General features: G+C 36.4%; 2 protein-coding genes across 4 annotated transcripts in view; both read right to left on the bottom strand.

Annotated features, from left to right (window-relative positions):
- Positions 1 to 11,098, bottom strand: part of per3 (period circadian clock 3) — a 52,483-nt gene extending 41,385 nt beyond the window's left edge. For all 3 annotated transcript variants that reach the window (XM_062054753.1, XM_062054755.1, XM_062054752.1), the window contains exon 1: positions 10,945 to 11,098. The gene's annotated coding sequence lies outside the window, so the exon portion shown is untranslated. The remainder of the gene's footprint in view (positions 1 to 10,944) is intronic.
- Positions 11,099 to 12,218: 1,120 nt separating this feature from the next.
- Positions 12,219 to 17,500, bottom strand: part of vamp3 (vesicle-associated membrane protein 3 (cellubrevin)) — a 28,591-nt gene continuing 23,309 nt past the window's right edge. Inside the window, exon 5 of the mRNA XM_062054751.1 lies at positions 12,219 to 13,956. Within this exon, the coding sequence (XP_061910735.1) occupies positions 13,940 to 13,956 (17 nt within the window). The 3' untranslated portion in view covers positions 12,219 to 13,939. The remainder of the gene's footprint in view (positions 13,957 to 17,500) is intronic.

Here is a 17,500-nt window from a genome sequence, read left to right as displayed (position 1 = left end):
AGACAGGGACACTGATTTAAAGTCCAAACTCTGATCACATGTTTTTACACAAGTTTTATTATGTGTGTTTGTGTGTTGTGGAGGGAAATGGGGTTTATGTTTGAGCCTGGAATTATTATATTTGTACTACTGTTTATATGTCTGTAAAGTGCTATACAAATAAAATGTGCATCAAATCAAATCAAATCAAATCAAATTTATTTATAAAGCACATTTAACATTTACCCCAGTGGTAGCCAAAGTGCTGTACAATGGGCAGGTTAAAAGATAATACGAGTACCGAGCAAACACAACACAACACAAACAGAACACAATAAAAAAATAAAATAAAATAAAATAAATAAAACATAAAAACAGGTTCACAGCAGGTGTATTATGGGACGCCATTGCAGGATGGATATCACTCAGTGTTAAAAGCCATGGAATAAAAGTATGTTTTTAAGAGAGATTTAAAAACAGGAAGAGAGGAGGTCTAACACTCAGAGGTAGGTCGTTCCAGAGCTTGGGAGCAGCAGCGGCGAAAGCTCTGTCACCTCTAAGCTTCAGCCTTGTGTCAGGGACCGTTAGTAGCAGCTGATCGGCTGATCTTAGGGATCGGGTGGGGCAATAAGGCTGAAGGAGGTCGGAGAGATATGTTGGCGCGAGGTTGTTTAGACATTTAAAAACAAATAAAAGGAGTTTAAAGTTCATTCGATAACGCACAGGGAGCCAGTGAAGGGACGCTAATATAGGGGTGATGTGCTCACGTCTGCGGGTCTGTGTTAGCAGACGAGCAGCAGAGTTCTGCACGAGCTGCAGGCGGGCGAGGGAGGCCTGGCTAATGCCTACATACAGGGCATTGCAGAAGTCAAGACGAGTCGAGATAAAGGCGTGGATTAGTTTCTCGAGATCATGTCCTGATAGAAGCGGTTTCACTTTTGCTATTTGGCGTAATTGATAAAAGCTTTTTCGAACGACGCTGCTGATTTGTTTTTCGAATTTAAAATCTGAGTCGATCTTTACCCCAGGTTTGTGACACAGTCGCTGAGATACGGGGTCAGAGTGCCGAGGTCAACGTTGGGGGAGGGAGAGCGACTTGGACCGAACAACATAACTTCTGTTTTGTCTTCATTTAGGCTCAGGAAGTTAGCTGAAAGCCAGGCTTTGATGTCGTGCAGGCAGTCAATAAGATGTTGAACCGTGTTATTTTGTGCCATGGGAAAATAAATCTGGCAATCATCGGCATAAAAATGAAATGCAATACCGTACTTCCTAAAAATAGAACCAAGGGGGAGAAGGTAAAGCGCAAATAAGATTGGGGCAAGGATTGAGCCCTGGGGGACCCCATGTGGTAAAGGAGCTGTGGAAGACATAAAACTGTCTATTTTTACACAAAAACTTCTGTCGGTTAGGTACGACCGGAACCAGTTGAGGGCGGCGCCCTTAATGCCCACACAGTTCTCAAGACGAGTGATTAAGCATATACGTACATTATTAGTATGTAACGGTATTGCGGTTTCAAAATCATCGCAATAACGCCGTGACGTCTGACTGTATGAAACGAAAACTTAATGGGTGTATTTTTTTTCTGGCGCTTTTGCATTGGCCGGTCTAAAAATAAACTACATTTCCCATAATCCTCTGCGCAGCGCGGGACCAAAGGCGGGGCGTGGAACACAGTGAAGGGGAAGAAACGGAAGAAGCATGTGGGAGGAGTGTGATCGAGCGCTACCTTCGTCTCCAAGGCGACACAAAGCGGGTCACGGTGCACCGACGCACAGGGAAAGTGTCCGGTCATAGCGCGGACACTGCACACCGTGGGAAATATATTAAGCAGATAAACCATCAACCGTAAAAGGTTTTTGAAGCCAGCGAAGCTAAACATCAATTTTTGAGGTAATTACATTGATAAAAAAATAATTGGGAGATATTTGCTTGAAATTGAAACTGCACAATTCCTTGAAAATTTTAAATACATGTTTGTACTAATAAATATGATACGCTATATGGTATATAATAAATCTATTATAGTGCTGTGGTGTGGCCTAGGGCCTGATTGGAAAGTATCAAACACATTGTAAGACAGGAGAAAGTCACTAAGCTGTAGCAGGTTTGACATGGGCCGGTAGTTCACTACGCTGGCATCAAGACTATATTCTTCTAAGTCTTCTTTAGAAGGGGCTTAATGACTGCAGTTTCTAAGGCCTTTGGAAATGTTCCAATCTAAAGCGAGGCTTTAACTAGATGAGCAAATTGTGTTAAGAAACTGCTCAGCACAGACTTTAGAAATCCAAAGGGTAACTCATCAAGGCAGTATGTTGATGGACTCAGACCGCAGATGATCTCTTCGGCTGTTATGTAAGTCAACAGTTCAACCATTCGCTTGCTTTACATGATCTGCCACCTACAACGTAGTATTAGATTTGCAGAGAGAGTCCAGCACTACTACAAAAAACGGAATTATGTGAGAACAGAGTCAAAATACAATAATAAAAAATTTGTAACAATAATAGGGATGGTAATAGAAGAAAATAGTTCAACAGGGTTCCCCCCAGCTTGCCAATACACTTGTGGCAGTGGTGACGTGGCTAGGTGCTTAGACAATATGACAATGGATGGATGGATATAATTGCCATAATCAGCGATGACGCATAGATTTTCTTTAAAAATTATTAATATAATTGCATATATTTAAAAAGAAATCTGTGTTATTGGTAATAATTAACATATATTTTAATAAAATATATGAATTTTCTCAAATGTTTTAATCGCTGCTGCTTTTGCACAATGTAACACAGGCCGTTTACCAGTGGCGGCTGCTGGTCTATCAACTAGGGGAAGCTCTTTTTCAGCTATTTTCTAAACACAAATACAGTCCCCAAAATATCAGATAGAAGATATTAAGATACTAAATTTTACAAAGAAAATGTCACTTACAGGATTGTAAAGTTCTCCATATTAACACGGAACAACAGAATGAAACTTGAAAAATGCTCTGGCAGTGGTTTGTATCTCAAGATTTCTGATTCGCTCATTTTGCTGTCGTCCGAGACTGAGCCCACTTCTCATTTACTTCCAAAAACACTCGCTGTCCGTGGGCTGGACAAAGCTGAGCATTTATCCAACGACTGTCTAGTTTGACTGCATTGGAACAACCCACTCTATGCTCCTCTATGCTCTCTCTCTCGACTGCATTTTTTTTTCTTACTGCTCTGAACGAGGCTCGAACACAGTCCCCCAGTGTAAAAGGCCAGCGTACTACTATTGAGCTAAAAACACAGGCAGTCTCCCAGAACGCCAGTTCTTTACATGAAGTAGACTGGCTTTCATTACGCTCGCACAGACGTGCAAGCGGCCGTCGAAGAAGATGTAGTCATGAACAAATTTATTTTTTAGATGGATATTTTTGCATTGTTGCCGTTGTGTTGAGTAAAATTCTGTGTTTTGGGGGCGGGTGTTGTTGAGGTTCTGGGGGCATGCTGACTCCATGTGAAAATGGTCCAATGTGGGACAGTAGCAGAGGCTATCTGCAAAAGATTGGTCTTCGATTCAGGCCACTCAATGAATGCTGTAGTCTGGAATAGCTGGCCTTTGTTTGTAGCATGCACATTTGCGAAAACAGCACAAAACACACTCGTCTGCTGATCAAGCCAGTAATTAGGCTAATGGGATTTCTAAGAAAAGTCAGGCATTATCTCTGCTCTATTGAATTTGAAGCAAGGTGATTCAAAGCCATCCTTCTGTGATCAGCATTTTTCGGACTATAGAGCGGGTTATATAAGCCGCACCCACTGAATTTTAGGGGGGAAAAAAATCTATATATTAGCCGTACCGGACTACAAACCGCAGATATGTACGTTGTGAAATGAGTTTTCCCATACCTTAATTGTTCCAAACGGTGTCTGTAACACGGCAGTAAAACGGATAATCAAACAAAACAGAAGTCATCGCCACGGACCCATTAGCTGCGGTAGCTAGCTCTCCAATCAGATAAACACTGAATAACTCCACTGTGACATTTTGGTGAATTTACAAAAAAAGAATGCAATTGTAAGATAATAATACTAACACAGACACTCGTAAATGTGTTAGCATATTAGCTAATGCTAACGACGGTAGCTTGATTACATTATCATAGCAAGTACAAATATGCATGAAAACACTCCTACAGACATCACACATGGGACGGTTTGTTTTAGATATATTGTAAAACTTATAAATATTGCTTGGGGTGATGAATGAAGAATCCAAATGAGTAGAAACGCTACGGACGACTAGTAAATCGAAACGGCCCTTGTACTTACCGTTTAAAGCATTATAACGGAAGGAAATACTGTAGACGTTCACACCGCAGCCCCTGCAGTGAGCGAACTCATCTAAAAGATGGCGCCATAGCACATAAAAGAACACACCTTTTCAGTGTCTCTGCTTTTTGTTTAATGATAACTATTTCTTTAATTTGTATTTAAACATTATGGCGAAGAAAAATCCATAAATTAGGAAAAAAGTAGCGGCATGTCGTCCGGAATTTACGGTAATCGTGTCACAGCATCAGCACACAAATAAAACGCAGGCTTTTTGTAACAACAAACAAATAATGTGATATTCATTAAATAATGTGTGCTTAAGTGTAAATGTGTTTTTTTCTTTCAAAATGTGAATTACCAACCATTTATGAAACAAAACACACATTAAACCTCATAATACATTCCAATTTATTCCTATCCACTACAAACAACATATTGTACTGTTTATAAACATCAAATACAATAGATTTGAGTTATGTCTGACAAATGGGCTTACAAAGTAATACAAGTAAGAAATATTATTGGTATTTATAACCGAGGAGTATAATATGTCGTTGTACAATCCCTAATTAAGGTTTTCAGTGTAATAAACACATGTAATATTTATATAGAGCAGTGTGACACACAAATCACTGAGAAGCCGGTGGAAATATTCCGCCCCGTGGCAGCAGGATTACATAATCGTGAAGCCCAAGTTGACAGTGAGATATTTTAGTGTTACTTGGGATGTAATATAACTGTCGTTTCAGAAGCAGACAAGCAGACCTGAGGAGGCCATATATTAAATATAATGTACATACAGCTGTGAATTCCCAGCAGAATGTATGCATTGTTTCCTCATGGTAAAAATGAAACATACAGTATCAGAGACTGGTAACATAGCCATGTTGCAATGTCGACAACACTTGATGGTCAATAAATATTGATAGGGTTAAAACTGACACGCTCTTCATAGAGCAGGGGTGTCAAACTCCTTTTCATCGAGGGCCCTCAGACGGCCACTTGTAATGGAGATATTCCCCTCATATTATTGCACAACAATATAGATTTTTTTACTTACTCCGTAAAAAAAAAATCTGTAGACTGGCAGCTCAGTCGGCAGAATCTTACCGTGGATTCGATGTTTTTTTTCTTTACAGGACATTACTGTAAATGGAAAAAGGCTACCATGTTTTTTTAAGGTAAAATTCTGGTCAACAGAGCAGCCGGTGTTAATCATGAACTCTATGGTTGTTTTTGCGGTGTATTACTTTAAATAGAAAAAAATGGTACAAATGGGTTTTTTTTATGATAAAATTCTGGCCGCTGTGCAGCCATTTTTTTTTTTTTACCGTAAAATCTATTAACATTTTTACAATGTATAATTTAATGAATAACTTGCTTTGAAATAAGTCAATCAGATATTTATTTTCATTTAAAAAAAAAAAAAAGTTCAATGCATAATATATTTGTTACATTACTAGAAAACATGAAACTAATGGTTCATTATTATCAGAGATAACTACTTTCCAACCTAAATTCATACAAATGTAACTAACATTACATTTTTAACATTACCAACATTATTATTACAAATTCATACACAAATCAAGCAGATATTTAAGTATTTATTTTTTATTTTAAGAAAAAAATGTATGATAATATAGTGTTTGTTACATTATTAGACATTATTGAATTCAAATATATGCAACTGCATGCAATAAATGTATTTTTTTCTGTTAAAATGGAAAGAAAGAATACATTTAGCAAATACTTTATTGATGCATATTATTTCCAGGCGTTGGCGGGCCATATAAAATGATGTGGCTGGCCAGATCTGGCCCCCGGGCCTTGAGTTTGACACATGCGTCATAGAGAATATCCACTATCTGGGATGTGAGCACCCTTTGAGTAAAAAAGGAAAATCAAGGGGAAAAAAAGGAAAATATCTATTAGCACAAAGTGCTGCCATGCAAACCCCGAAAGAAAATGTTGAAAATCAAGACTTTCCTGCAATTGGCTGCAATTCTAAACTATATTTGACCTTTAGATCTACCAATCTATTTTGGCTATCTTTTTGACACTAACATGTGCCATGTAATGTACCACACATGTAATGTACCACATTTGTAGATAATTCACTAACATTGAAAATGCCATGTCAAATTCTATAACATGTATGCAAATAACACAGAAAACATGTGGCTGCCCTGTAGCCACACTCTCTCTGGTAATATACTTCCAGTGTTGTGACCTCTGTTTACAGTCTGTTGTGTCAAAAATATACTATCTCGCTGGCTACTAATGAATAGTCTAGAACACATGTGTCAAACTCAGGGCCCGGGGGGCCGGATCTGGCCCGCCACATCATTTTATATGGCCTGTGAAATGGTAATAATATGCTTTAATAAATAATATTTTCTTACTAAATGTATTTGTTCTTTTCATTTTGATATTCAAAAGATACATGAACTGCATGCTTATCTTCACATACATATCTTTTAAAATGTAATATTATCTAAGAAGGCAACAAAATGTTATCTTTTTTTTTTTTTAATAGGAATAAGTACTTAAATATCAGCATGACTTATAATTTCAAAACAAGTTATCAAATTGTGCACTGTAAAAATGACAATAGACTTTACGGTAAAATTCTGGCAACTTAACTGCCAGTTTGTTTTTTTTACAAAACAACTTTGTTACAGTTTGTGTTTACATTAATACACTATAAACTATAATACACAACAACTCTTGATTTTACTGTAAAAAAAAAAAAGAAGAAGAATGGTACTGTTTTTCAATTCCATTTCCAGTAATATGCCGTAAAAAAACACTACAACTTTTACGATAAAATTCTGGGAACCGTAGTCGATAAGCTTCTTCTTTTTCCTCTATCTTCTTGTTATGGGACATTCATCCTCTGCTGTTGCCATTTCTAATATAAATAGTGTAAAGTTCTTACTTATATCTGTCAGTAAACTCGCCATGAAAGCGCTAAAACATACCGGTGCAGTGAGTTATATTATTCACCTAAGGAACTTTAGTTATCAGAGAGTGTCGGTCGAACGGTTTTTCACGGGACACATTTCTGGTGTTGTTTCCAGATGTGGAGATGCTGCTCCGTTGTTGATTTAAGTCAGGGGTCTCAAACTCAATTTACCTGGGGGCCACTGGATGCAGAAACTGGGTGAGGCTGGGCCGCAAAAAAAGATTTCTTAAAAAAAATCTAACATGCACTTTTTAATTAATTCACCTTCTTTGAATGGCTTTCCCGCCCTAGCAACCATCTCACTCACCATGTAGCTAGCTTTGACTGCTGCATCGCTCTTTTCGCTTGCTTTCTTGACGAAATCTTGTTGCCTCAGTAGACTGGTTTTAAAATTTGCAACCCGGTTCACTCTCTCATCTCCCTGGTATTTTGCATACTCCTCAGCATGTCTAGTTGTATAATGACATTTCAAATTGTATTCCTTGTGCACCGCAACTTCTCTGTATCAACTACAGAAAAGAGCCATAAGGATTATTCATAAAGTAGATTACTTAGAATACACTAGCATATTATTTATTAATTCGGGTTTATTGAAATTACAGGAGCTAGTAAAGTTACAGACATTATGTGTCATGTTTAAGGCTAAAACTAAAACATTACCAGCAAATGTACAAAAAATGTTTGTAAATGGTAAATGGTAAATGGGTTAAACTTGTATGGCGCTTTTCTACCTTTTTAAGGAACTCAAAGCGCTTTGACACTATTTCCACATTCACCCATTCACACACACACATTCACACACTGATTATCATCACTTCTGAGAATGAAGAGCATAGAAGAAAAGGTCATTTCCAACATCAGTATTCAAGGACAACTTTAAAACAAATGTGCATATCAGTGGTGGGGGTTAAACTATGGAATTCTCTTTACAATGAGATAAAAGATTGTAAAAATATATTCCAATTGAAAAAATATATAAAGACAGAACAATAAGATCATATGGACAGCCATAAGTGTTTACATTTTGCTTTATATTTATTATTTTACTTATTTTTTGCCTGGTTTTGTATTTGTTTTGTATCATCCCGTGAGGTGTATATTACTTCTTTTGTTTTTTTTGTTTGGTTTGTACATCATGAAGTTTTGCACTTCTTGTATTTTTTTGTGTTTTTTTTGTTTGTTTTCGTTATATTTGGATGTAATTGTTGGTTTATATGATATCATTAAGTAAGACTACGTATTATGTTGAAGGGGGCAGAAAAATATAAGATTTTTCTTCATCCTGCTCCTTCTCAGGCATTGGTGTGTAAATGTATAATTGAATAATTGAGGTATAATTGTCTATCGATCAAAGATGTACATCAATGAAGGAGATAAATAAAAATGAAATGAAATAAGTCACGCCGGGGTGCCCCTGTGCACCCCGGCGTGACTTATGGCGTGTGGGGGTTGAGGTGGGCGGGGGTTGGGTGGACGGGGTTGGGGGTAGCGGGGGTGTTTTTTTAGCCAGGAAGAGTTAGGGCTGCAAAGGATTCTGGGTATTTGTTCTGTTGTGTTTAGGTGCGGATGTTCTCCCGAAATGTGTTTGTTATTCTTGTTTGGTGTGGGTTCACAGTGTAGCGCATATTTGTAACAGTGTTAAAAAATAAATAAAATAAAATATGACCATCCTCAGTGTGACATGTATGGCTGTTCCTCAAGTATGTCTTGCAATAACTTGCGTGTGTCTGCAGAAGCCACATACAACATGTGTCTGGGCCGGCACGCTGTTAGTATGGTGAAATAGATGATGAGATGACAGTTTCTAGAGGACACTAAAGGCAGTGCCATCACGGCAGGCCCTCGATATTATCGGGATTCCTCCAGCTCCGCACACAAGCTGTCAAGCGCCATTCATTTAAAACTCGCGGGCCGCACTAACATTAAACTTTCATAATAAGGTGGGGGCCGCAAAATAACGTCTCGCGGGCCGCAATTGGCCCGCGGGCCGCAATTGGCCCGCGGGCCGCGTGTTTGAGACCCCTGATTTAAGTAAAGTCCGAATGTCATGAAAACAGTTAGCTCCATATTTTGACACTTCCTCCACTCCCCTCCTTCCACCGCTACAACAAAAAAGACGCAGTAAAGACGCTGCCGAAGGTGAGCCACGTAAATAAGACCGCCCACAAAACGGCGCATCCGAAAGCGGCTTGAAGATGATCTGTTAAACATAATCTATGCAACATTTTGACCAAAGAACCACCATTACATGTTATGTAGACCAGTGGTTCTCAACCTTTTTTCAGTGATGTACCCCCTGTGAATTTTTTTTAAATTTAAGTACCCCCTAATCAGAGCAAAGCCTTTTTGGTTGAAAAAAAGAGATAAAGAAGTAAAATACAGCACTATGTCATCAGTTTCTGATTTATTAAATTGTATAACAGTGCAAAATATTGCTCATTTGTTGTGGTCTTTCTTGAACTATTTTGAAAAAAAGATATAAAAATAACTAAAAACTTGTTCAAAAATAAACAAGTGATTCAATTATAAATAAAGATTTCTACACATAGAAGTAATCATCAACTTAAAGTGCCCCCTTTGGGGATTGTAATAGAGATCCATCTGGATTCATGAACTTAATTCAAAACATTTCTTCACAAAAAAAGAAATCTTTAACATCAATATTTATGGAACATGTCCACAAAAAATCTAGCTGTCAACACTGAATATTGTATTGTTGCATTTCTTCTCACAGTTCTTTTTGACAGACATTTAAAAAAAATATCACGTACCCCTTGGCATACCTTCATGTACCCCCAGGGGTACGCGTACCCCCATTTGAGAACCACTGATGTAGACCACAAGGAAGTGTTTTAAATTTAGAAGAAAAAAAAAAAAAGACTCCTTTAATGCGCCCTATAATGCGGTGCGACTTATATATGAAAAAAATCAAGAATATACCATTCATCGGCAGTGCGCTTTATAAATGCACTAAAATACGGTTATAAAGTGGTTTTTGAGATTGAAAAATATCAAAATGGCCCCGGATGCTTTCATTTTTCAGTGTGTGGCCCTCAGTGGGAAAAGGTCAGACACCTCTGATTATATACCTTGTTTTGGATAATGCACTCAAAAAAAATTATGTTGCATGAACGCAACAGGACATTTTAACAGGGAAGTGTGAAATTTTAAAAACCTACAAATGTGACGTGACAACAAACTTGACTCTTGCCCCTTCCCCTCATGAACTTACTGCCCTCAAGAAGCCTCACAACATCTAGCTCGGACCACTGAAGGAAATTACATGCGTTTACATCTTCATCAGCCATAATTACACGTTCTATGCATTCATTAAGAGTGTCACGACGACGATCACAATGTAAACACACACTGGGTTACGTTAGGTGTCAGTTTATGGTTGGTTAAAATGATTTATGTGCTTGGTGCCAACGCTAAATTTGGATGATCTGCTCGGAAGGTTTAATAGTAGCACAACGCCACTTGCGTTATGGCAGACATGTTATCCAACGTTCGCTACTTATCAGCTAAAGACATGGAGGATAAATATTCCACAATAAGGAACAATATTAATCTGTTTTAAAATCTACAGAAAAACAATCACATTTAATTACTTCTACTGTTGACACTGTGCGAGCCAGCCAGCTCTAGCACCCAAAACATACACAAATCGCCTTTTGGTGTAATATTTACCTTTTCCAGAGCACGCGTGTCGCCACTTCGGTAAGTTTTCCCGTGATTTGAGTCTCTGGTCGTATTGAAACAATGTTTAATTAGGACGCTGTCACCAAACTAAATCGCCTAGGATTCCGGTGCGCTTGACACAGTTGGGCAACGTGAGTCTTGTCCGCTGTGGCGCCGCCCACTCAACGGCGATTGGTCGTATTTATTTACATATGCTCTGCTAATGGCCCCTTGCTAGGAGAGTGGGCGTGTCCAGGAGAAAACTCACGTGGACCCCCATGTTACGCAACAGGCAAGACAAAGCTCACGATGTAGGCTGCGCATGCGCAAGACATCACGGCCAGCTGCATGAGCCTTTTCACCACGGAAGGAATAAACGCTCATCTGTGATATCGTTTTATACATACGTTTTTTTTTTTTTTTTACAACATACTTTATCAGTACGGCCTGAAACAACTAGGAAGGATTTATACTTTTACCACTCTACTTTATGAGGAAACATTTTGTAATTATTTCATTTTCAGGGTACAACAAAACATTTATATATATATATATTACATAATTGAAAACACTAGGGAATTATATGAAAATTGTGACAGCTGAGGTCATCAAATTAGATGGATTCCAAACCTTTTAAATCATGGGCCGTGTATTGAAAAGTCAAAGTATGCAGGGGAGATTTTGATATTAAAAAACTATTTGAAGACAAAACTCAGTGTCATGTTTGTGTTATAGGTGACAAAGTGTACTATCATTAGTTATTACAGGGGCTGCCCGAGGGCCACTTGCCCGCCTCAGCTCAAGTTTTGTTGGCCTTCAACATATTGTCAGGAAAGAAACAGTAAAATGTAAGAAAAAAGTGCAAAAAGACATAACGGAATGACAAAAAGTTGAAATTTTGATATCAATAATCCAATTTTTCACTTATAACACAAAGCTAACACTAAGTTTTTATATACTGTACGTCTGTCAAAATGTCCTCTATTTAAAGAGATTGTTTAACTTTAAAGTGTCAATTGTTTAGCTTTTTCCTCATTACATTAAGTCTTTTTGACTACATTTTTATTGTTTTAGACATATTGCCTGCACAACAAATGGCCCCCGAGGCGAATTTTGGACGCCCTTAGTTAACAACAGTCACAACACTTAATGTATTAAAACGTCACTGGCCATAAACAAAGCAACGAAACGTTTTTTTGATTTTTGGATTATTTTATTTAGACAGAAGCAACAGCAGGGTATGCAATCATCCAGTGTTGGCACAGCACATAGAATTCTCACTCTCAATTCCCAACTAACGTTTAATACAAATGCAAGCAGCTGCAATGCTTGGCAGGAGTGGACACAAACAAAACCAACCTTCAATATTAGTTCTACATACATTAGTTTCAAAACATAGCTACATGCGTAATAAAAGGGCATGAAATATGGATGAATTTGATTGAGATGGGATACATACATTAATAATGAGAGCTGCATTTCTGTGGATTTAGAAGGCACTACTCTGGTAGTGAATATTCCATGGACTGCTGCATAGATGTATCCGGAATTTTACCATTGCAGAAAGAATAAAGGCATATTCCTTTCCGTCGATGGTGACATTTGTCGAAAATTAGATTGTCGTTCTTTTAGACAAAATATATCAAAAAGAAATAAGTTCTTCCAATTTAAGATACTTTAGGCACTTGTTTAAATGGAGACTCTTCCTGACACCAAGATGCAAACAGGCTTTCCTGCATTCACAATCAAATTTTACTCTCAGGAAATGAAAATATATTGCAACTAAAATCTAATGTCTTCAAAATAAAAGTACATAAGCACTCAGCCCATGTGTATAAATAAGTTACGGCATTAGGTGGCATGATCGACTCTTAACAGCGCTGTTTTGAAATTAGGCAGAATGTATATACAGTATATATACAGTACAGGCCAAAAGTTTGGACACACCTTCTCATTTCAATGCGTTTTCTTTAATTTCAAGACTATTTACCATGTAGATTGTCACTGAAGGCATCAAAACTATGACACCTGTGAAGTGAAAACCATTTCAGGTGACTACCTCTTGAAGCTCATCCAGAGAATGCCAAGAGTGTGCAAAGCAGTAATCAGAGCAAAGGGTGGCTATTTTGAAGAAATTAGAATATAAAACACGTTTTCAGTTATTTCACCTTTTTTTGTTAAGTACATAACTCCACATGTGTTCATTCATAGTTTTGATGCCTTCAGTGACAATCTACAATGTAAATAGTCATGAAAAGAAAGAAAACACATTGAATGAGAAGGTGTATCCAAAATTTTGGCCTGTACTGTATATTCTTAATGACTGGAACAATTCAGATGTTGAACATTGCTCCAGTGATAACCAGAACAGTTTCAAAGAAAACGGTCAGTATTTCTAAAGGCACATCTAAACTTGGCACACATTATTGGCGAATAAAACATTGAACACAATTTTCAGAGGAGTTCACAACTATACATCTTATTTCTTGTCCAATGGATAGCAATGCTTGTATGTAAAAAGGCAAGTTAGCGTTCAACATGTGACACTGGTTGAGTTTGGGTTCAATTAATTAGCTGCGTGTCTTTGGTATGTGGCTTGACACTAAATCTGGTATAGTGTAGTAATGCCGGTAAGACCGGTACTTAGCCGTTATCCTTTACTGAGGCACATAGGAGTGCGTGCACACTGAGGACAAGAAATGATAGCCCGCTTGCCTTTCCAGGGAGAAAATATGGAACAAAGAAGCCACTACTGGCACTCAGCAACAAAGGGTTGGAGTTGGGGGTTAAATCACCAAAATGATTCCCGGGCGCGGCGCCGCTGCTGCCCGCTGCTCCCCAAGGGGATGGGACAAATGCAGAGGACAAATTTCACCACATCTAGTGTGTGTGTGACAATCATTGGTACTTTAATCTTTAATCTAATCATGTGACCCCTGCCTCTAAAACATCAGTGATGCGTGTTGCTAATATCCTCTTCCTTCCTCCTGTGCCTGCCAGTGTTTTACGATTTTGACCAAACTGAAAATGAAGGGAAAAAGTCAGTAAATGTTACAGGCATTAATGTTAAAATAGTTCCAGTTTATGTCAAACATGCATACAAAACAATTACAATGTGATGCATCACATATTTCCAGTTGTTTCATTACAGCACATCCAAAGAGGAGCAGGAAGAAGCAGAGCTTATTTAACCCCACCCCGTTTCATATAATTTTTATCTTATTTCTTTGTTCTCTGTTTGTAGGAGAACAGTGAATCAATAAATGAGAAAACAAATTAATATACAATAAGTAAACAAATATTAAAAACAGACATAAATATTATACATTTTTATATGTCTAATAAAATATACACAATAATTAAAAGTTCTAATGAATAAATAGTTAAGTAATTTATGGTTCACCTCAGAGCTGAATAAGAGTATTACATTTTTTATTAAGGTTCAAGATGTTTATATATATTATATATATATATATTTTTAAATGTACAAGATATTTATGTATTTATAAATATACATACATACACAGTATATATATATATATATATATATATATATATATATATATATATATATATATATATATTAGGGGTGTGGGGAAAAATCGATTCAAATTTGAATCGCGATTCTCACGTGCGATTCAGAATCGATTCTCATTTTTAAAAAATCGAATTTTATTTTTTTATAAATTTATTTTTTATTTATTTTTTTATTAATAAATCCAACAAAACAATACACAGCAATACCATAACAATGCAATCCAATTCCAAAACCAAACCCGACCCAGCAACACTCAGAACTGCAATAAACAGAGCAATTGAGAGGAGACACAAACACGACACAGAACAAACCAAAAGTAGTGAAACAAAAATTAATATTAACAACAGTATCAATATTAGTTACAATTTCAACATAGCAGTGATTAAAAATCCCTCATTGACATTATCATTAGACATTTATAAAAAAAGAAAAAAAAAAGAACAATAGTGTCACAGTGGCTTACACTTGCATCGCATCTCATAAGCTTGACAACACACTGTGTCCAATATTTTCACAAAGATAAAATAAGTCATATTTTTGGTTCATTTAATAGTTCAAACAAATTGACATTAATGCAATCAGTTGATAAAACATTGTCCTTTACAATTATAAAAGCTTTTTACAAAAATCTACTACTCTGCTTGCATGTCAGCAGACTGGGGTTGATCCTGCTGAAATCCTATGTATTGAATGAATAGAGAATCCTTTTGAATCTTGGCAAAAATCTTAGCCACACGATTATCAAATGTAATAGGAAAATTAATTCATACTGACCAAACTGGCTTCATGGAAGGTCGACAATCTTCAGACAATACAAGGAAATTGTTTAATGTTATTTACTATGCTAGAAGTCTCCCTTATCCCACAGCAGTATGTACTGTTGATGCGGAGAAGGCATTCGACCGCATAAACTGGTCATTTATGTTTTGCACATTACGTAAATTCGGATTTGGAGATAATTTTATTCAATGGATTAAGATGCTTTATACAAGGCCCATGGCATCAGTCAAAACCAATAATCACATTTCAGAACCTTTTTCGTTAAAAAGAGGAGTAAAACAGGGATGTCCTGCATTTGGATTATTATTTAATTTGGTTATTGAACCCTTAGCTGCAAAAAATAAGAAGTGAAAATAATATTCATGGTATAAAAATTGTTTCTCAGTATAATAAGCTATCGATGTATTGTGACGACATAATTCTCTACCTGTCACATGTTAACTCCTCTCTTCACTATATCAATAATGTCATCACTGAATATGGCTGTTTATCAGGGTATAAAGTCAAATGTGACATATTACCACTTAAGAAACACTGCGAGAAATCACAAGTTCAGAACTCCAAAATTAAATGGAAAGAGGCAGAAATCATATATCTAGGACTACACATTACGCCAAACCTTTATACAAGCAGAGATCTAAATCTTAAACATTTAAAAAATAAGATAGAATCCAAAATGGAACGCTGGTCACGTCTCCAAATATCACTTTGGGGTCGGGTGAACATAGTAAAAATGAGTATACTGCCAGCAGTTAATTATATACTGAAAATGATGCCGGTCCTAATTAATAAAAGTTGGTTTAAGAAAATACATACAATGATATCACATTTTATATGGTGTGGAAAGAAGGCCAGTTGTTCATACTTAAGGTTGTCTTGTACACAAGATAAAGGAGGACTACAATTACCAAACTTCTTACATTATTATATCTCCTTCGGTTGTGAACAAGCAAGCCACTTATTTCATTCTTCTGCAGATAAGGACTGGATCAACATAGAAAAAAATACGTTAATGAATTTGGACATTGATGTGGGGAGTTTATATTATATTAAAAAAATACCTAATGAATTGAGGCAGAGCCCAATAGAAGCCACCTTTAACATTCTAAAACTGTGTCAGAAAATACTAGGAATCAAGTCAATGACATCTGTAAATCAACCGCTTTGGTACAATCCTAATATCATAATTAATAAAAATTTGGTTAAATGGACAACATGGAAAGACAGAGGTATTACTAAACCTCATCATATTATTAATAAAAAGTCTTTTAAACCGTTCAATGATTTAGTTGATCAATATAATGTACCCAGATATCATTTTTTAAATGTTATCTCTTTAAAACACGCTGTAAATAAATGCATATCCTCTAAAAGTATGTCTTTAAATAGCCATGAACTGGAAGATGCACTTTTTAATCAAGATACATTTAAGAAATTAATTAAACTATTTTATGGAATAATAAATGAACACCACACTAGAAATGCAAATGATGCATGTGTTCGGAAATGGATGATGGACTTAAACATTTTAGATGAAAGAGACATATCTTGGAATGATATTTGGAAAAATGCCAATAAGCCCTTCAGAAGCATTAAAGATAAACTGACTCAATTTAAGATATTGAATAGATTGTATTTTACATCTTCTCAGCTGTTTAAAATTGGTGTAGTAGATAGCAAGTTATGTATAAATTGTGTCGGGCAGCCGAGGCAACTCTTGTTCATTTATTGTGGGAATGTCAGAGAATAAAAGAGTTATGGTTGAAAACAACAAAAGAAGCAATCACAGTCCTTAATATAAATATCCCAATGACACTGCAAACTTGTATTCTTGGGGATCTCCATAAATTTAGTAACGTGTCATCAAAGAGTAAAAATGCATTTTTTCAATATGCATAATAACAAAAAGGGTAATATTAAAAAAATGGATAGATGTTGATAGTCCAACTCATACTGACTGGTACACACAAGCTATGGAGATGATATCAGTAGAAAAAACTGCATTTAGTTTAGATAATAATGAGTCATATATTGGAATATGGGATCCATTATTTAAATTTGTTTGAACTATTAAATGAACCAAAATATGACTTATTATATCATTGTGGAAAATATTGGACACAATGTGTTGTCAAGTTTATGAGATGTGATGCAAGTGTAAGCCACTGTGACACTATTGTTCTTTTTTTTTTTTTTTTAATTAATGTTTGTAATGATAATATCAATGAGGGATTTTTAATCACTGCT

This window comes from Entelurus aequoreus, linkage group LG01 (assembly GCF_033978785.1).
Source record: "Entelurus aequoreus isolate RoL-2023_Sb linkage group LG01, RoL_Eaeq_v1.1, whole genome shotgun sequence".
Classification (NCBI taxonomy): Eukaryota; Metazoa; Chordata; class Actinopteri; order Syngnathiformes; family Syngnathidae; genus Entelurus; species Entelurus aequoreus.
The sequence above is the reverse complement of the archived record's forward strand: the minus strand, read 5'-3'. Positions and strand labels throughout refer to the sequence as shown.